This window comes from Prionailurus bengalensis, chromosome F2 (assembly GCF_016509475.1).
Source record: "Prionailurus bengalensis isolate Pbe53 chromosome F2, Fcat_Pben_1.1_paternal_pri, whole genome shotgun sequence".
NCBI classification, from domain to species: Eukaryota; Metazoa; Chordata; class Mammalia; order Carnivora; family Felidae; genus Prionailurus; species Prionailurus bengalensis.
This window is the reverse complement of record NC_057353.1, coordinates 28,349,645-28,371,458: the sequence shown is the minus strand read 5'-3', so window position 1 is coordinate 28,371,458 and position 21,814 is coordinate 28,349,645. Positions and strand designations below refer to the sequence as shown.

General features: G+C 38.7%; 1 protein-coding gene across 1 annotated transcript in view; it reads right to left on the bottom strand.

The window, feature by feature from the left end:
• STMN2 (stathmin 2) overlaps nucleotides 1–21,814 on the bottom strand; it is a 47,708-nt gene that overhangs the window by 11,919 nt on the left and 13,975 nt on the right. The window contains exons 2-3 of the mRNA XM_043601248.1: nucleotides 8,969–9,064; nucleotides 6,662–6,834 (exon numbers count right to left, since the gene is read on the bottom strand). Of these exons, the coding sequence (XP_043457183.1) occupies nucleotides 6,662–6,834; nucleotides 8,969–9,064 (269 nt within the window). The remainder of the gene's footprint in view (nucleotides 1–6,661; nucleotides 6,835–8,968; nucleotides 9,065–21,814) is intronic.

Here is a 21,814-nt window from a genome sequence, read left to right as displayed (position 1 = left end):
ACAAATGAAATGGAAGATAAATTTGAGTTAAGTGATATATAAAACTCAATTTTATTTTATGTACTCTTATGAGATTTAAGACTATATTTTAGTTAGTACTAGTGTTCCATTTCTTTCTGGAGTGAACACATTTCTAACCCTTTATTTTATTGTCCCCTTTCATCATCTGGATATATTACTTGCCACTAACTAGAACCATTTATCAGACACTAGATCTCTGAGTACCTAAGTATCTTTAAAGGATGTGTCTCTAATTATTGGCTTTACTGTTAACAGTGAAAAACCATTAGCAACCCAGTTAGAGTCATAAATAATGTCTTGTTAAAATATGATAATTGAGGGTCACCTGGATGGCTCCGTCGTGAAGCATCTGACTGTTGATTTCGACTTAGGGCATGATCTCACAGTTGGTGAGATCGAGCCCTGAGTGGAGCTCAGCATTGGCAGCACAGAGCCTGCTTGGTATTTTCTCTTCCCCCCCCCCGCCCCTTCCCTGCTTGTGCTCTCTCTCAAAATAAACAAACATTAAAAAATATGATAATTGAATATAATTGTGCAACACAAAAGTGTGCAGTATTCACTGTGTGTTGAAGTGAGAAGCATAATAAAACATTTTAAATGGTTAAAACCCAAGCCCTTTAGAATGAGCTCTTCTGCTAAAGCCTGGAATGCGTTTACTGTGGTTAACTCCTAGGAAAAGAACCACGGGGGTGCTCTTCACTGAGGGACAACACATGACACATGTGAGGGTTCTGTTGACCAAGTGTCACATCCTCCAAGGAGCAGATGCCTCCCGAATGTTGAATCACAAATAAGCCAGCACTTGAGTTTATAATCGTTGCTGTACAAACCACCCCCTCTTTTCCTGGATGTGACTGTAATTACCATCTATAATGTGAGATGCCAACAAACAAGAAAGTTAAGTCTATCAGGTTTGGTGACTAATCATGGCCCAGTTTACACCATTTTATTTAAAAAAAAAAAGCAATGCAGGGGTGCCTGGGTGGCTCAGTGGGTTAAGTGTACAACTTCAGCTCATGTCATGATGTAATTAATGGCTTTGTGAGTCTGAGCCCCACATTAGGTTCCATGCTGACAGTGCAGAGCCTGCTTGGGATTCTCTCTCTCCCACCCCCTCCCTCCCACTCCCCGCCCCACCCCTCCCCTACTTGCATGCTCTCTCTCTCTCTCTCAAAAAAAAAAAAAAAAAAAGCAATGCATCTTTCTTTCAGAGGTTTAGGGACTTTGCAGTTGATTGTACCAATATCGTTAGTGTGTCAATTATCCCACTAAACTGTGAGTACTGTTTGTGTAGTACTCTTCTTAATTTAATCTGTTTTAGGGTGAGATTTTATTAATGTCATTAAAATTCTTAAATTGCCATCTTTTTTTCATAATACTTACTTTTTTCAAGCCACTGTTAGTTGGGCAGACCCATTTATATACCTGTCACCTGTCAAACTTGTTTCTCCTTTGTAACTTGATACATAATATTTTATAACATTTAAAAATGTTCAAGAAATGTATGGTAACATTTCAGTATCTTTTTTAGCAAGAAACTTCTTTTCTCTATATGATTCTGAGTTTGCTGGACTATAGTTTCTGCAGGCAGGAACCAGATGTGTTTTGCATAATAATAGCTGGTTGTCTCTCACAGTACTTGCCTGCGGCTTCATGTAGGATAGGTCTTTTAATTCTCATTGACCCATGGTCAATAACTCCATGACCCAGGTCCTATCATTAGGCTCATTTTACAGATGGGTAAAATAAGACATAGATGGACAGGTTAGTCACTTGTCCAAGGTCACACAGCTATTATGTGATAGAGCCAGACTTTGATTACAGGTATGGCTTAAGCATGTTCTTAACCACTGTGCTTTAAAGATGCTCTTAGAAACTATTGCTTGGCTTAGATGACCATATAATTTATTGTCCAAACTGGGCACTTATGACATTGAAATGATAATGATGATATCGAAAAAAGGAATAAACAGGAGTTGTCCTGGGCCAATTGGGAAATGGTTAGCTTAGGTCTGCTGTTACTTGCTAAATGTTTGTTGAATGAATAAATGGCGGGCTGGCTGGCTGGCTGACTAAAGTCTTTATATTGCTTCACCCTTGTGGGCCAGTTGTGGTATGGAAATTTTGATTTCAACATGTGAGCTACAAGCTGAGCTCACGATATAATATAGTCTCATGGAGGTGAAAGCTGATTCCCAGAGATAATTAAAGAGAGCAGAAAAAGCAGGAAAAAGGGCTATTTCTTGTATAACAAATTTCTTCTACCAGCAAATCAAAGGGGCATTAATTCTGGTTCAAAGAAGCCTGAGGGAGGGTTGTCCAACCCAGTAACCAGATGGTCAGTGCTGCGATAGTGTCAACAGATGGAGTGAGGGACTGGGGACACTGCCAAAACATTTGTCACAAAGTGAGTTTGGGCCCACGTGGAAATGACTCCGTGGCAGTCCTCCAGCTATAAATCCAGAAGGACTCACACAGGCAACACAGCCTGGGTCACGGGTTCTCAGATGTGGTCCCTAAACTCCCAGAAGCGGCCTTTCAATGGTACCAACGGAGGCGAGAGAAGCTCATAAACTTTTTTATGTTTTAAAACCTATCAGAAATCTTATTTTGCTTGTATGTCTCTGTCTATTTTTACATTTACTTTGAGTTAGAATTAAGTTAATTTAGTGAGAATATGCTTATTTTTATGATAATAAAAATATTAACTGGCACTTATAGATTCCTTTGATGTAACCACGACAAAAGAATTTATTAATACTATTTAATGTATTCATACTATTATACTATTATTATACTACTATTAATATTAATAGTATGTTTAATAGGCAGAATCTTTAGAAACTTGTAACTGTGAGAAAGGAAATGGATCCAGGGCAAAAATGTTGCTGATCACTGGGCTCAGCTGAACATCTATTATTAGGAACTATTTTATTTTATTTAAAAAAAAATTTTTTTTTTCAACGTTTATTTATTTTTGGGACAGAGAGAGACAGAGCATGAACGGGGGAGGGGCAGAGAGAGAGGGAGACACAGAATCGGAGCCCAGAGCCTGACGCGGGGCTCGAACTCACGGAACCTCGAGATCGTGACCTGGCTGAAGTCGGACGCTTAACCGACTGCGCCACCCAGGCGCCCCAGGAACTATTTTAAAAAAATAGTAAAGTTGAAATTGAATAATTATCTGGTACCAATTTGAAAAAGTAAAGGCCTAAAATTCCTCCATGGTTCCCTAAAATTTTTCTGGTCTGATCATCTGTCTCTGTGCTGTCCAACTCAGTAGCTACTAGTTACATATGGCTGTTTCACGTTTCTTTTTACTTTTAAAAATGCAACTGCTAGAAAAACTGAAAATACATATGTGCTCACGTTGTATTTCTATCGGACAGCACTATTCTATATAGCTAGAGACATTTATTTTTTTTCCATGTTGGCAGGGCTACAAGCTCACCGATTGTACAGTTATGAGCTAAATAGTTACTATAATTGTTATACTAAACACTAAACGTTTACAGATAAAATTGTGGATATCTGCAATTTTGCTTATCTAAATTCTATTTCCCCTTCTCTGGATGAGAACATCTCAATTTGCTTTTAGGGGTCTATACCTCCACATTTCTCTGCAAAGATCTTACCTATTCGGGGAGCGCCTGGATGGTTCAGTTGGTTACGCTTCCAACTCTGGATTTAGATTCAGGTCTTGATTTCGTGTTTCCCAGTTCATGAGATGGAGCCCTGTGACTGGCACTGAGTTGACAGCATGGAGCCTTCTTGGGATTCTCTCTCTCTCTCTCTCTCTCTCTGCCCCTCTCCCATGCATTCTCTCTCTCTCTCCCTCTCTCTCTCTCTCAAAAGAAATAAATACACATAAAAAAAAGAACTATTGAGGGGCGCCTGGGTGGCTCAGTCGGTTAAGCATCTGCTTCGGCTCAGGTCATGATCCCGTGGTTCACGGGTTCAAGCCCCACATTGGGCTCTGGGCTGACAGCTCAGAGCCTGGAGACTGCTTCAGATTCTGTCTCCTTTCTCTCTCTACCCCTCCCCCACTTGTGCTCTCTCTCAAAAATAAACATTAAAAAAAGAAGAACTATTGGGAAGGAAAAGCCCTCTTTCTGCCGGAGTTGCTAATTTGTGAGGAAAAGAAATGGGGACTGACGGTTGAAAACTAAACTTTCTTGGTATTGAAACCAATTAGACGCAGGAAGAGACAGATGACAGATATAAAAAGAAGGCTTTCTGACCTTATTGCTTGATCTGGATCCAGCTGTCTTTGAAGCTGTAACCATTCCTAGACTTTTTAGTCACATACCCACTTTGTATTCTAGCTAGTTGAATTGAGTTTTGGTTACATGCATGTCCTCTAAGGTAATCACTGAGATATATGCACTGGCTGGAGGCTCTTTGAGGAGAATTAACAGTTCTTCTAATGAGCACTTATTAAGTCAGCACAACCCAACAGAATAAAATCAATTAATGAGTTTTGTAAGTTGGCACTTTCTGTTAATTATATTTTCTTCTAATTAAAACCCTACTACAAGGACATAATCTATATAATGATTTTTGCCTTGAAAATTTTAACAAGTAATACCAGACACGTGAAGGAATACTGATTTTAAGGTTTCAAAAAACATTTTTCCTAGTGTCATAATGTTAGATAATATTTGTAAATGTTTTTTAGCCATGTGGCCGGTTTCTAGTTCCATTCAATTGTATAAACGTGTAATTGTTGATAATTTATCGTTGCCAGGGTGTAGGAATTTTACTGGAATCAGTCATTAGCTAACTCAGGGAGTTTTGTGAGAACAGCGAGTTAATTTTGATAATCTCTGTGTCGTTCTTTTCCTTTTAATAATATCCTTCAAATCAAATACGTTACCTTAGAAACACCAGCAGCATTCTGAACCATGATCTCAAAGTTTCAATTGCAGCTCAGTCACTGACTTCCTATTCTAATCAGGTCACAGCATCTCTATATGGCAACCTAGGATCTGTACCTGGTGCCCATTACCTCTAAGAGGACTTGAGCTGCTTTGATGCAACCCACTGTCACTGCTGGAGTTACTTAGAGCTGTTGGCAGCAAAGTCTTGATGGATTGTAAATGCAAGTTAAGTTAGCTTTACTATGAGAAGAAAGCTCTAAGTAACAACATTTGTTAAAGCAACCTCCTGTACACAGATTTGAGTTAGTAGCTCAGTTTCCTCCTTTTAAAATCCACCTCTATGACAACAGTAATTGACCAACTACAATAAATATACATGTAAAGAAATACTTGTCAGATGCTTGGAGAACCTCACTCTTCAGTGAAAACTGAAAATGTGATTAGGATGTTTTCTGACACAGGAAGATTTTTCAACTACAAAGGTCAGAACAGAACGTAATTTTTAGTTCAGAAAATGTAATCTGAGGACTTCTAATCTTTGGCTCTTTCTTCCTGATCTGAAGATACACATACTGTATCTGTTAACTGTACATACACATACATGTGTTTGGTTTTGTCCTGCTTTGACTGTTGGAGAATTCAGTTTTTAGGAGAAAGAGTATCTTTGTTTTCTTTGTAACTATCCAACATAGAGGTGTTGGATGTATTGGCTAACTTTTTATAGGCAATATACTAATAAAGTTATACATTATTATAAATGCGGACTGTCCATTCAAATAAGACTATGCATGGAGCATATTTTTAGTGACTACATGATTCTAAAAATAAATGATGATAAAGTCATTGGAAAATACAATGTAGGAATGAATTTCCTAAAAATAATTCCATTTGGGTTGATTAAGAGCATCTTGATGGGATGAACTCTAATAATCACATGGTTGGTACACATGTGTTTAGACATAACTTCTATCTTTACGTGCAGAGTCCTTGGGATTTCTGAGTGCCCCTCCTTTTTAGTACCTTTGGCTTCTTAGTCACCTGATTGTGAAAAATTGGAGATTTGGAAAAAGAAAAGTGCTCTAATACAAAGAAGGGCTAATGGAAAAAAGGGAAAAACATGCCATCAAGGCTTGGAACTGAGTAGAGGAGGATCCTAATAGATCCCAGAGAGGGTCTTGATCTTAGAAGCACAAACTTCAAGGGGAGGAAGTGAGGCCTTTAGGAGGACAGGGTCAAGCTCGGGGCCCCTATCCCGGGGTGAACAGCATCTGGGAAGAAATATTTCAGAAGATCTGGTGGTCTATAGTTTCAAGGAAAACCATGTGTTCCAGTGGGGAAAGGACACAGACCCTGAGAAGGAGGAATCACCACTCCTGCACCCCTCCCCACCTCCAAACACTGGAGTAAAGTTACTTAAGGCTGTGCTTTCTCAGTTATGCACCGTGTATTACAGCAGGGAGATTTTATGATAAGGGATCCAGGAGAGGGAGAAAGGTACTTTTAGTGTCTAAGGGCTTTGGCTTTAACTAGCCTAAAAGCAGCAATGTTTACTTGAACTAGCCCGGGTCTGTGTCTGTTGAAGACCTACACGTGTTGGGGATGTTGCAGGTGTAGAGGTGGTTGTCTCCTGGAACCTCTGCCAGCATGTGTGTGCGTGGAGGGGGAGTGTGTGGAGAGGAGATGGAGGGAGGGAGGGAAAAGAGGAGGGAAGGGAAGAAAACGAGTAAAGACAGAATTTAAAAATGTATGGAAAAAGTTACCTTTCTTCTTTCCTCTGCAGCCTCCAGTTTTTTCTGGATCTCCTCCAGAGACAGGTCTTTCTTCTTTGGAGAAGCTAAAGTTCGTGGGGCTTCTGAGATAGGAGATGGTGGTTTTAGGATCAGCTCAAAAGCCTGGCCAGAGGCACGTTTGTTGATTTGCTTCACTTCCATATCTGAGAAATGAATTATTTGAGAATGTTAACATACATACAGAGTGTGAAGCATGTGTTTGTTTAAGTAATTTGAATTCAGGCAATTGAAAGTAGCGTTCTTATTCTGGCAAATAGCAAAATGCTGCATGGGATTATTTGCTCTACATTGTTCTGAACATATTAGACTTCTTTCATTAGTATAAGGACAGATATATTTTAACAGAATAAATATTTAGTGTTGAGAAATTCAACAGGATCCATAGGGAGTTGAATAATGGTAGGCATACTTAGGAAAAAATAGCCTGAATTGATTTTAAGCTAAACTTTATTTTTCTCTTGAATAAACATGAACTTCACATGAAAATAAAGTGGTACAGATTTATTTTTTGAAAATTACCATGGCTGGAGCATTTTTCAGGCTAAATGATGAAGAAAAAGGTTAACAAAGATTTATTGGAAATTTGAAATTCTCTAGGACGCAGTGCACGAACAATGTTGAATTACCTATTTAGCTTTTAAGACTCAACTTATACATAACTTCTGACTTTCTACTTCCCCTGGCTTCAATCCCTAAAGCTGCAGAAATTGTCATTGTCACTGTCTTTCCTGTCTTACTGGTGCACTTTGTGTAACCTCTGGGTTAGCACACTTAACCACACTGTGTTCTGCTTACTGATTATTTGTATATTGTACATATGTCTCTTCTTCCAGGCTTTAAGTTCCTCCAAGGACAGGCCTGTTCTGTACTTATCTTTGGAGCCTCTGTGACAACACGTAGTGAGATATTAGAATCTCAGAATAAACATGGCTGGATTACTGGTCACTGGTGTCCAGCAGAGTAAGAATCTCCCTGGTTTATTTGTTGGCTCAATGAACTTACACAAAGCAGACACTGGGCTTGTGTTCTAATGAAAGTTTCGGTTGGCAACTGAAACCTTTTCACATGAAGGACATCTCCTTATGAAATTGCTAATTGTTATGTTGATGATTGCATTTATGACACGTGTGCTGTGATAGAATAACTTTGGGAGGAGAAAGCCCGAGTCCTAGAACAGGCTATAAAGGCACAGAAGGGGTTAACTGCTACGGATGCCTTCAGCTTATCTTCAATGTATGTGTTTCCACATATGGAAAAGAAAAACGATCAGTCCACAGGTAGTAAAATATACCTCAGCTCCATTTGCTACACACATAATGGTATCAAACCATTGGATTAAATTGACTGAACTAAGTGAGGATGATATTGTTTGGTCGTGATAGCTATCAGTTTTGAGTGCTTACTAGAGATCAGGCTTGGTGCCTAAGCATCTGACTTGAATTTGACCACTTAAACCCTACAACAACTGCGGGAGGAAAATACTAGAGACAAGTAAACCTCAGAAAAATCAAAGTAACTTGCCTGAGGTCAGGCAGATAGTGGCAGAGCCAGGAGGAAAACCGCACTAAATAGAATGAATTTGGATAAATCAAACTGAAAATGTTGCACTACAAATGAAGTTCATAGTCAGGCCAATGCTTTAGGCTTTTCTTTTAAAAGTCTCGTTATCTGGGGCCTTAGTCCTAGGTCACATTTATCATGGAAACTTGTCAGCTTGTGGACATGCATGCACAAAATATGCACACTTTATGAAGACAGTGATAAGGGGGAAACAGTGGTGGTTGTTGATTTTTACTCTTGAAGTTTCCTTGGTATAAAGCATTTTCTTGCAAATTATGATCTGGCCTCACTAAAGCTCAGCATATTATATTATTTGCAAAGAAAAGTTTTGAACATGCTGTGGGTCTTGCTATGCTGCTAACAACAATCTAGTCATGTGTCTTAAGAGACATTAATGTGTTGGTGTTAGCATCAAATTCAAACTGTTTCAGGGGCGTCTGGCTGACTGAGTTAGTGCAGCGTGTGACTCTTGATCTCCGGGTTGTGAGTTTGAGCCCCATGATGGGAGTAGAGTTTACTTAAAAAAAAAAAAAGCCCCTCAAGCTGTTTCAAGCAATAGGCAATCAGTGAGACCTAATAGCTAGACACAACAAGTCAATAGTGAGATCTACAAAATATCGATTTAATTATACCAGGAGCTGTGAGAGAGAAACAAAGGTATCTAAGCTTTTCCGAATGATCTTGTTAGCAGGAGCATTTCTGTTGTGGGGAACTCACCATCGTAGGTGTAGATGTTGATGTTGCGAGGTTCCGGGTAAAAGCAAGAGCAGATCAGTGACAGCATGGACAGTTCCTTCATTTTTTCCTTGTAGGCTACAACGAGAGGCTCAAGATTAGTGTCTTTCATTTCCTGAATTGCCTCTTAATGCTTCTTTTAGCCCAAATAATATTACAGCCTCCTGCAGAATGAATATTGCCAGGGACCCCGCTCTGCAAAAAGAAAGACTGAAACGGGACTTTCAAGTGTGTATTCCTTATTACAGAGGGCATAAATTACATGTTATAGCAGGTTAACTATAAAGTGAGAGAAAGGAAGTTAGAGAAAGAAAGGAAAGTAGAAGGAATTGAGATCCAGCAGGACAGGGAGGAGAGACAGAAAAGCCATGGAAGAAGCAAAAACAGACAAAGTTAGCAGAGAGATAGGTCTGTTCTAGCACAGATGTAGGCAGGTCTACTGTATATACAAGTATGACTCAGGAGGTGTCCTTTGCTGCTTCGGCCTCAGTGGCCACGTATTCAGCTGGGGATAGGCAGAGAACCCATCAGGAGGGTTATTAAGCAGATACATCCTCCAAGGACCCGTGTTGCTGCTTTCTCTTCATCCCCAAGTGCACTTTCTTGCAGCAACTTCTTTCCACACACACCATAAACCTAGATCTGAGATCTGATGAGGCTCCCCTTTCCTCTGTATAACCGAGCTTGGGCACCCACCTTGCCAAGCAGGAGCAGGAATTCAGCGAGTGATTCCCTTCCTCCTTCCCTCCCAGGATGAACGACAACCAGATGGGGATAAGGAGGTGGGGACTTCTCACTATTGTTGATTATCAATAAGTTAAGAAAATGAAAGAAAAATGAAGGTATACTGTGCACTAACTTGTGAAAATGTGTAAACAAAGGGCAATGGTCTAACATGTTGAGTCTCATAGGTAACATTCACCTCGTGGAAGGGGCTTCTGATCATTACAGCAACCCAAGGGAGGGCGAGTACCTTGGGGAGATGGGAATTCCCGGAAGGTTAATTTGGGCATTATTGACAAGTGCATCTTTTGTTGGCTAAGAGGAAACAGATTCAACACCCAGATGCTTTAGAACTACAGAATGCTACATTAGGAGGGTCCTAAAAGATCATTTAGCGAACTGTCCACCCACCCCACCAACAATTTTGCAAATAACACTGGCCCACAGAGGATAAAGTCATATGCTGCCTCCAGATAAAAATGCAGGAAATGAATCAATGTCAAGTTTGCCAAGATGCCTTTTTCGACCTCTCTTTTCGGGAGGAGATTCAATGTGCCAAGAGGGCTGCAAATATTCGCACATCTTTGAACCGTATGCAAAGATCAAATATTGTCATACTGTGTATATGGTTCAACCTACCACATCCAGAGGGTCTCTTTAAGAGAATTTCCCTCCTTATTTAGCTGATTTCCTTTAAAATAAGCAACACAATTTGCCCTTTGCCATAACAGTCCTGACACCCACTCTGAGAGATTTTATCAGATGCCTTTGGAACTTTAGAAGGCAAAAACTATGTTTCTTCATCTTTTTTGTTTATTTAGTTAATGAAATTATGTCACTTATGAAGGTCCAAGCAGGTCTTTACATGGATGCTCAGTGTACCTCACAGTTTTTTTTGGATAGAAACATTTGATGATTTAATACATTCAATTCCATGAAGAATAAAACCCAAACCAGCAAGTGTTCATAGGCTGTGCCTTTTTGTAAGATAAAGCAATATGGCATCGAGAGTAATTTGCAAAATTAAGCTCCTATTAGGAGCATATGTTAAAGATACCAACTTCATTAGGGAGGGCCAACTGAAGAATAGAAATAAAATAAAAAATTTTCCTTCTCATAGAGTAGTAACTGATTAAAGCTATAGGAGAATAGGAATCCCCACTGAAAAAAAATACTCCTCAATAACTGTCTTCAGTTTCTTGTGAACAAAATTCAATAATTTTCAGTAAAGCCACTGCTCTGTTAAGCTTGATAATTTAATAAAGGCAGGGGATATAAAAGTTGTCAGGGGCCAATACTTTAAAGCCCTATGTGTAATGTATGATAACCATGATTGATAAAAAGTTTCTTCTTTCCTCTGCTACGTGGTCTGGGGACAAAACCCCATTGACCTTTGTGGGTGATTACTTAAGAGACTCTTTACATAAGTACTTTTATTTTGAGAGAGACAGAGAGAGTGAGCAGGGGAGGGACAGAGACAGAGGGAAAGAGAATCCCAAACAGGCTCTGTGCTGAGCCTGATGTGAGGCTCAATCTCATGAACCCAGAGATCATGACCTGAGCCAAAATCAAGAGTGGGATACTTAACAGACTGAGCTACCCAGGCGCTCCTTTACATTGTATTTGTTGCTGGTTTGGATTTATTCTTTACTCTACATGGCATGAACCTACCCAGTAGCAGCCATTGCTTAGATTCTCACTCATATAGTTGCTCTGAATCCTAGGGAGCTGCTTAAAACCAGTTGCAGCTACAACCCAAACAACTCTTGACTGTTGCTCTGCAGTAAAGGCAGAAGTTTCCTCTTCACTGGGTGCAGTTTCCCAAACTTTCCCCCAGGTGGCATTGCCCTTCCTAATCCTCTCCTCTCATCTAAATTCTTGCCAGAATTTCAATCCCAATTCAGATCTTCCCTCCCAGCGTTTCCCTCGCTCGGGGGGTGCTACCCACATTGATCTCCTATTGCCTTTAGTTGGCTGTACTTGATTATATACCGTTTTACGTGATTCTATATTGTCTAGGGTCATTCATTACTACTTTTTGATGTGTAATTTTTGTTTACAGAACTATAGGTTCTTAGAGGGCAAATGCTACATTTTACTTATCTATGAAAAATTTCACAGCACAGGTCTGGATGGAACAGAAAGCAATTGTTTAAAAAAAAGAAAGCTATTGTTTTTATTTTTAAAAAAATGTTTATTTATTTTTGAGAGACCCAGAGAGAGAGACAGGGCATGAGAGGGGGAGGGGCAGAGAGAGAGAGGGAGAGAAAGAATCCAAAGCAGGCTCCAGGCTCCAAGCTGTCTGCAGAGAGCCCGATGCGGGACTCAAACCCACGAACCATGAGATCATGACCTGAGCCGAAGTCGGACACTTAATTGACTGAGCCACCCAGGCGCTCCCAGAAAGCTATTTCTTTAACGTTTATTTATTTTTGAGACAGAGAGAGACAGAGCATGAACGGGGGAGGGGCAGAGAGAGAGGGAGACACAGAATTGGAAGCAGGCTCCAGGCTCTGAGCCATCAGCCCAGAGCCCGACGCGGGGCTCGAACTCACGACCGTGAGATCGTGACCTGAGCTGAAGTCGGACACTTAACCGACTGAGCCACCCAGGCGCCCCAAGCTATTTCTTAATAAATAGTGTTGGCTATTGCTTATTGATTTTAGGTCGATCTCTCCATTAACAAGCATTTATGGTCACCATTGATGACCATAAATCATCAGGAGTTTCTGTGAGGCATTATGGAATCACAAAGAGATATAATAGTATCCTCATTCTCAAGAAGCTTTTGCATCTGGGAAGTGGGGTATCTGGACATAAAAATATGGAGTGTATGGATAAAAACAGAGATCATGGGGAAAATAGGGTGTTGGGGGAGGCACAGGTGATTTGTATTAGAAATTCAGAAGAATCTCAAAGCCCTGGTGCCATGGGGAGAGTGGCAGGAAATGGATTTACAGTTAGGATTACCGGATTTCTCAAGTAAAAATACAGGAAGCCCAGTTAAGTTTTAATCCAAAAATTGCATGGGACACACTAAAAACCATTCCTTGCTTTTTCTGGAATTCAAATTTAATTGGGTGACTTGTATTTTATACAGCAACCACAGCAAAAGGACCTGGATTGTAAGGACTGAACAGTGTTGAGGAAAGCAAGGGAGGGAGAAGGTGACTTAAAATATGTTCACATTAAAGCAAACACAGTTATATTTTTTAACTAGAACGTCAGAATATCATGAATTTTAAACAGGTTACTTAAAAGAAATTTAAGCTCAAGCATCAGGTTTGAGTCCACTCTTAGGAATATTTTTTGTGGGGAAGTTTGAGAGGCACGGAGATGAAAATGAGTGAGTTAGTTGGAAGTCCTGGTTGAAGCCATTAAAAATCTCTTCTTTCACTCTTAGAATTTGGCCATCACAATGATCTTAGCAATAGGGAGCCATTGAACATTTTGAAAGGGAGGGTGACCTGATGAAAGCCTCTTACTAGATTTATCTAGCCATTTTATACAGGAAAGATCTGTTACCAAGGGATACACTTAAGACACAACTGAGTGAAGTTCAGCAGGAAATGTGGCGTGGCTTAAGAAAACAGTAGGAAATGGCAACGGAAAAAGAAAGGGACGATCCAAGAGACTTTAGGAAAGAATGGACAGTAAATAATAACTGTATTTGGAACCAGGGGTAGAGGGAAGAGAGCAAGAAATCCTTGTGGTTGGGTGGTCAGGGAAGCTTTCCAAGTGTCACTAAAACTGAGCCCAGTAAAATGAGTTGGCTTAGCAGAACATAGAGTGTGGGTTGAAATATATGTAATTTGGATAACCGTCTTTTACCAACAATGAAAAATCCCACGCAAATGCGAAGGCTATTAGAAATGTGCTAATAACATTTCACTATTGATATTTCATACTTTAAATTGATAGGTCCGTTCATCAGTGTTTGGAACTCGGCATATATTAATTTTTTCAATACATCCCAACACGAAGTAGAATTGTAAGCATGTTTGTAAGGATGTGGGAGGCAACAGGTAATTCCATATAATTTTTCTCATAGTTGGTCGCATTTGCTATTAACTATTAATGTGTGCAAGTTTGCGCATTTGTCTAGTGAATTCATTTAAAATGTAACCCATATGATGTATAATGGTTCTATTGCAATATCCATGTGACCTAATGATTTTTGAACATTGTTTTCCATTCTTCCAAATGGCTACAAGGAACTGTGAATAATGGTAACAGCTGCTGTTTATTGAGCACAAACAATATATCAGGCTCTGGGCTAAGATATTTGCATGAATTTTCTCATTCAATCATCTGAATAATGCTATGAGAAGGTATTATAATTAGACTAGACTTACAGATGAAAGAAAAAGATGCAGAGAAGTGGAGTAACTTGCCCAACATCCAACTGATCATAAAGCGTGGAGTTCAGTTTGAATGTAGGTCTGTCTGACTCTATGTGTCTTGCTCTTAATGCTCTTTACTTCCTCCAACAATTTGTTCAGACGCGTTACACACACCTTGGCCATCTACAAATTGTGCTTAACAAGAAAATGATGTATATTACTACTACCCACTTTTAAAATAAAGAATCCAAGATTTTTTTCTCTTCCCATTTTTCTTTGGCATATATTCTTTAATTAATTTCCACGTGTGACTTACTGACTCCATGACTATAAATTCAGGATAGAGATTTACAGAAAGAAAGTATAACTTTTTCTCACTTGTGTGTTTTGCTTGGATAGTAAATATTGGTGCAGAGATGGCTAGAAAACTCAGGAACAGTTTCTCAAAAGGATCTCTGAGTGTATATATTCTTATACGACTGAATATATCTTTAACATTCGTATCACAGCTAATGAGGCAAGTGGAGCAAGTGGTAGTTACCCAGGTATTTTAAGGAAAAAGCTCCTTTGAATCAGTTATTGAATATTTTTTTAAAATATAATTTATTGTCAAGTTAGCTAACATACAGTGTATATAGTGTGCTCTTGGCTTTGGGAGTAGATTCCCATGATTCAGTTATTGAATATTTTAAGAGTGATTTATTTTGGCAGACGACTACCAAGTTTTCTCTATTTTTTTCTTTTTCCTTTGTGTATGTGTGTATGTGAATCTGAAGACTATTTTTTCCTTTGAGGAACAAAGAGCATCAAGGAGAACAATATGATCAATACTAGAGATTTCATGGCCAGATTAGATCTTGGATTAGATTAGATTAAAGCAGCAGAGAGGTTATGTTTATTTAGTAAAATATGAAATAGACAAACACACATATATAATTATTTCCCTACTCTTCTAAATATATAGTCTTTACATAGATCAGAATCAGTAAGCTTCCAGCTCTGTTTCTGGTACCTTTCTTTTCCAGGTCATAAATTAAACTCTTCATCCTCCTTTTAACTTGATTTTGACCATATCGTGTGTGTGTGTGTGTGTGTGTGTGTGTGTTGCATTTGGTAGTTCGATTGCTTTGGGATCCTAGAGACTGAGGTCAGATTATTTTTTAAAAGTCAAATCTGTCATCCCATTTAGAAATACTTTTGGGAACTCTACCACTGTGATTTGCTTCTTGAAAGATGAAACAGACTAAAAGGATTTTATTTAAAACACTTGTATATAGTACATTAGCTTGAATTTGGACCTTAAAAAAAGGTTGATGAATATGGTTGATGAAAATGTAATTTAAGATTCAACATTTAAATGAAAAAATAAATCTCACATTTTTGAAGATCTATTTTAACATCCCAGAAGATCACTGATATGAGATAATGTTCTAGATATTTCTGCTATGATGATGTAATGCTAATTGGCTTAGTACAGAAATGGATTCAGTCTATATTCATTCTACCCACCGCTCCCCCACCCCCCAAATTATGGCTTCCTAAGATATAATGACCAAGGAGGGTTTGAAAGATTAATGTTTGATCAGCTGATACAGCATACTTTTTCTGCAGGAATAGGTATCAAATCAAATTAGGGGACATTTAAGGTCAAAGCTGTACAACCCATCACTGGGCTGTACAGAAACATAGGAGGTTCTTAAATTTCAATTCAGTTGATTCTTGGCAAAACAATTGTGACAAGGAAAAGAAATTGGATGACATGAATCAGTCCTTGTGATCAAGACTGTAATAAGAGCAGTAAATTGTACCAATCTGAGACCTTACCTTACCCTCATTCCAGTTACAGCTCTGGCTGAGTTTAATAAGAATCCTACTTATTGTGCAGGGTTTGGTCCTTTTTTTTTCCGCTCTCTAATGAAAGAAATTCTTATAGTCCTACATGGAGATAAAACTACACTGGTTTATAGGAGTAATGAAAGCACTTTATTCTGTTTATATTTCAAGACTTTCTTACCAAGCTAATTTTGAGTACTAAAGGATATATTTTTTAAGCCCTCAACATGGCCAGGTTATATGAATAAGCTTAAAATGATAGCTCGATTGATTGGCACTTAAATGACAGAAAGCCATCTCAGACACTCAGGAGAGTTGGTCCATCTGGCTAAGTACAGTTCTCACATAGGAATGACTCTTCCCTGCCCTGTAGTCTCCTGAGCCGGATGCAGCTGTCATTTGAGGCTGCCATGACCTGAATTGTGTCTCCATAATTGCTTAATGTGGCACCTAAGTAATTTAAATCACTCCCCATTACTTCTTAATATTTTTGGTGGAAGACTAGAAAAACATTTTCATTCATTTCTAATTCAGCAAAGATCACAGTGCCTATGCAGACTAATTATTGCATTTGTGGGCTCAATTTCTAGAATAAATAATGTTTTGGTTATCAATGATAAGGATGTTAGCTTCCTTGTTCACTTTGTTGTAATGTGTGACCTTTCTCCAGAAAAAGAAGTTCTTGCTTCTATTTCATATGGATTTAGAATGAAGTCCATGACTTGTGTCTTTGCATTGAATAAAGTGGTACAAAACTACAAATACAGTAAATTAGTTATTATGTTCTCAGTGAAAGCAAGAACTTTCAGAAATGGAAAAATGTAAATCTGTTATCACAACTGCAAAAAAAAAAAACCCTGTCATATAAGATTCAGATGACTTTACCTCTGTTAATGGGCCAGTTGGCTTTCCCCTTGAATGGACCAGTGGTTTACATAAATGAGGACACAGAAAATGAATTCAAAGGAAATCCTATATATCAGTCACAAGACAGGGTTGTTCATCTTCGTATATTGGAATACGTTAATTTATATAAAACACTGTATGAAAACACAGTGGGATTAAGCAATTTGTGTGACAAGCCCTATAAATTAATCTTGATTTAATTCTTCTCAGTCTGAAAACTTGCTAAAAGATGAAAGCGTATTTCTTGAAGAGTTTCTACATAAACTTGTACTTTCTTGGAATAGTGCGAAGTTTCTCTGCATTTGAAAAGCTCCCTATTGCTGTTTTATTTCTGAGTATGTCTTACAAAATACATAGTACTTAGAATAGTTACTAGCATCAACTGAGAATAAAAATTATTTTAGCTTGGTGTTATTGCCACATAATATTTCTTAAGGTTTCGCTGGATAGAATCCTTATCTGGATAGTATACAATCTATACTTTATACTAGTATTCCTAAATGTTTTCGTAGGAAATGAATGGCACATAAATAACTAACAGAAAATAACCATTTCAGGCAAAGTCCAAAAAAATCTCATGTAGGAAGAGCAGTCGTTTTGCTTGCTTCCAAAAATGTAATGAGAATTCCAGGGTCTCATTTAATGAAATTTTGTAAAATGCACAGTATGTGCATCAGGTTTAGAACTACCTGATGTTAAAAAAATTATTATAGTGATATTATTCTTGGGTGCCTCTGGGAATTTGTGAGAGTAACAGAGCCTTTGAGATGAAAACGAAGCATCTTAATGTTACAGTTTCCACAGCATGATGATCTTCAGTACCCATTTTCAAGGCAGCCAAATAGCATGGAAGAAACCGTTCAGGTTAATCTAGCTGTGTGATGAAAATGGCATTTTCGTTTTGGAAATTAAATGCTACTTCCTCAAGTTCTGCCACGTAAAGACTCATTTTCTGAAATACGATTCATCAGATTGTATACTAGAACTTGAATTAGTAATAATTTTCTGCAGGGCACGTAAAGCAACATACAAAGCAAGTACATAGGTGTCTGAAGCCTCTGCAATGCACAGTCAGTTTGTGTCACCACTGCTACAAACAGGATTAAAATGTAAAAGACAACTTAGTCTAATGCAATTGGAATCACCAGCCACAGAATTTTAGAACTGGAAGGAAGCCTTGAAATCATTGAAATCATCTAATCATTTTTGTTTGTTTTTGAGGGAGGGAGGGAGGGAAAGAGAGAGAGAGAGAGAACATAGCTGAAGGGCAGAGAAAGAGGGAGAGAGAATTCCAAGCAGGCTCCATGTCAGTACAGAGCCTGATGCATGGATTGATCTCACACTGTTAAGCTCATGGCCTGAGCAAATATCAAGAGTTGGAGGCTTAACTGACTGAGCCACCACGTGCTCCTAAATCATTTAACGTTATTCTCATTTTATAGGTGAAGAAACCAGATCTAATAACCTTTATTTCTTTGAAGGTCCCCTGTGGGGGTGAGAGATGGTGGGGCGATGTTGGTGGCAGGGACAGAATGGAAAACAGAGGTGGGAAAGGGGTGTCATAAATGGAAGTGATGGTAGACTTTACAAAAAAATCAGTGTCTTTCTTTAAAAAGCATTTATTTTGCATTGTGGCAGTTCCTAGTTCTCCCCTCTAACCCCTGCCCCTCACCCCAGACTTGGGAAATCTTTAATCCCCTCTTTCAGAGCACTTGGGAACAGCCCTTCAAAGATGGCCACACAATTTAGCTTCTCTTGGGAAGCAAATTTCACTTCATGTGAAGACGACAGCCTCAGGTACGGACACAAAGTTCTTGGGATGTGTGGTACTTGTTGCAATAGGTGTACTGTTATTACTTCTGGAGTTCCTTCCAGTTACAAAATTGTCAGGAACAATGGATTGTCCTTTTACTCTAAAAAATTATGAAATGGATTGAGACTCTTTCAAGTGAAACTATGATCTTGTGTAGTGACACAAGTCTGAACTAATCCCATGTGAGAGCTAGGAAAATAAGCATTGACGTGGTGACTGCATCACAGGGCCTTTACGATCTTCTTAGAACTTCAGGTTTTTTAAGACCTTGAGCAAGTCCTTTAAGCAATTTGGACCTTTTCCGCATCTACAATTAATAGCTCCAAGCTCTGGAATTTTTGGATTCTACGAATTTAGCAAATTTTGTCTTTAAATAGAGTAACTTTCTCATTACATACAGATTCATCTTTTTTTTTTTTGCATTTTCTGCAGTAAGCATTTTCTGTACTGATGTTTTTTAAACAGATTATTTTAAGGTATTACATTTTAAAGAAAAGGAAAACTTACTCTTGATATTTCTACTTTGCAAAATTTTTCCTTTTTTCAAATTTTGGCATTTCATAATAAATATTTATATTACATAAAATAGTATAACATAGAATATGCTTCATAAAGCAATTCATGTTTTAAGTTTCAAACTGTCAAACCATTAGGGAAAATTTCACTTTTCCACATACTACATGTAAGATTTAGTTTGGCTTTCAATATGTATAACATTAGCCAGAATAAACGGTGCACACAAGGTAAACTTTTTGGATACCAGCTAGAACTCCTTTTGAATTCGTAACACTCATCTTAAGATGTGGAGAAGATTACATGTTGCTATACTGATTGAATGAGATTGGAATAACTTATGCATTGTATTTATTTATGGCAGAAAATACCACATGATTTGGTGATAAATACTAGAAAACCGAAGGTGAAAAGGGAATCAAGTGTTTGGTCTGTATAGACAAATGTGGATTGGATTTTGGCATAAGTTGCTGATGTTATTTTGCAAATCACAACGTGGTCATACATAATATGCAAAGGCATCATGTTGATTTTATTTGATGGTTTATTTTCTATAGACTTATTCTGCCTGAACATTATTCATAAAAGAGTAGACTTGTGGTTGGGAATGTTGCTCACATCTTCAAAACACTTGCCAAGTAATAATACAGCAGGACAGATCTGTGTCCTAGGATGTGGTGCCAATTCAGAAATGTCTCCAACAGTTGTGACTCATGCAATTCCGTAAGGCTGGGTTTGTACCTTCCTAAAAACAGAAGTGAATCAAGCATAATGGTTTCCATCTCTAGGGCCTTTGAGTTTCTTCTTTCAAAGACAATCATTCTCCTGTCTTGTGTCACAGAGGTTGGCCCTTATTTGCCTGTTTGTTTGCTGCTAATTATTTCTTACCAACTATATTTAAATTTTTTTGAGGATGAGGGAAGGTGTCTCATTTAATGTTTTCTGTATTCCACCCCCCCCCCCCCACCATGTAGGAGTACATACAGCTGTTAGAAGGTGGGCTGTAAACACTTATCATTTAATGTTTTCTGTATTTCCCCCCACATGTAGGGGTACATATAGCTGTTAGAAGATGGGCTGTAAACACTTATCCATGGGTTGCTGAGCAGGGTGGGGCTGTTCATCAGCTGCAAAGGATACTTGAATCAGTCAGTGGCCCAGCTGGCTTTCCCATTGAAACCAGGTATAGAGTGGGAGTTAAGAGCCCAGATGTTAGAGCCACATTGAGCTCAACTGTTCTCCCCACTAAATTCATTAGCTTCATTTTCTGCTACAGACTGGTGTTTCTGCATACTTGAAGTTGGTTGCTTCTCTCCCTACAGCCCTAGCTATAGCTATGTGGATAGTTTCAAAATGGCACTAGTGAGTGGTACAACCATAATTGTGTAGTTTCCTGGCAGAATTTAAGAAAGCTCCACCACCTTTATCCTTCACAATAGCAGGTAATCAACTCTCTATTCAAGGAGAAAAAGAGGTCAATGTTTCCTTTACATTTATATGCTGTGTTGCTTCCCCCACCTCCCCCATGGGAAGAATATGAATAGGAGCTGAAGACTTATGCTCTAGCTCAGGATCTTTTCAACCTTAGACAATTTATTAAACCTGAACAGAAGTTTATTTATCCACAAAATGGAGACAGGATATTTTTGTGAGGATTGAATTAGGTATGTGTTAAGAAACTGAAATGCTGTACTGATATGATATTGTTAGTGAAGATGAGTCTTCTGCAAATTAATCTTTATTCTTTGAGTGACCTTTTGAAGCTTTACTGGGCTTGGCTATAGTGAGATGTTGTGGAACCTTATTTGGTACAATTCTGCCAGCTTCTCTTAGTTCATCTTTATGTCATCGAGTCAACGAACACAGAGGTCCTACGATGTCCAGGAGAGACACAGTGGTTAACCAGCTGAACTCTGGGATTGGACTGATTTGTCTTAAATCCTGAACCACCACCTATTGGCTGTGTGTGACTTTTTCTCTCTCCCTTTCTCACCTGTGGAAATGGGAATGATAATACCCTTTGTAAAGTGTTCGGCATAGTCACAGAACCTGACAAAGTATTCAATGCATGTTAGACAATAGTAGTATTATTATTGTCAGCCACAGAGGTGATTACAGGGGAGACAAAGTGAGTGAAACATAACTGTGTACTAAAAAACAGCCCTCAATATAGTTGGATCTAAGACAAAGAAGTGTCTGCAGCAAAACAAAGTAAGAACAGCTCATGATGAGGAAGCCAGAGTGCAGTGAAGTGAGCGCTAGATTTGAAACCTAGATCTGCCCTGAATGTTTGCACTGCAGAGCAAGTCACTTAACTTCCTTGGCTTCTGCTTTCCTTCCTTGTCAGGTGGGGATAATGAAACCTGCTTGAGGGTTGCCATAAAAATTGAGGAAAAAGAGCACAGGGAGGACATGTGATGTGTGGGTGGCTCATGCATAGTAAGGGAACAATAAATGACAAGGTAGATGATAGCAGAAGGTGCTATTTGGTGGTAAATGGCCATATACTAGGCGATAGGAAATCTGTTTGAAGAGTTCACAGGAAGGAAAGATCAAGAAAAGCTGGACTGGAGGTTGACTTGAGAAACCTACTGTTACTTGTTTCAAGGAGTACAAATCCTTTCCCAGAAGCAATACTGAGAAATCCTACTTGACTTCTTAGCTGACTACCCTATATATTACATATTCCCCACTCAC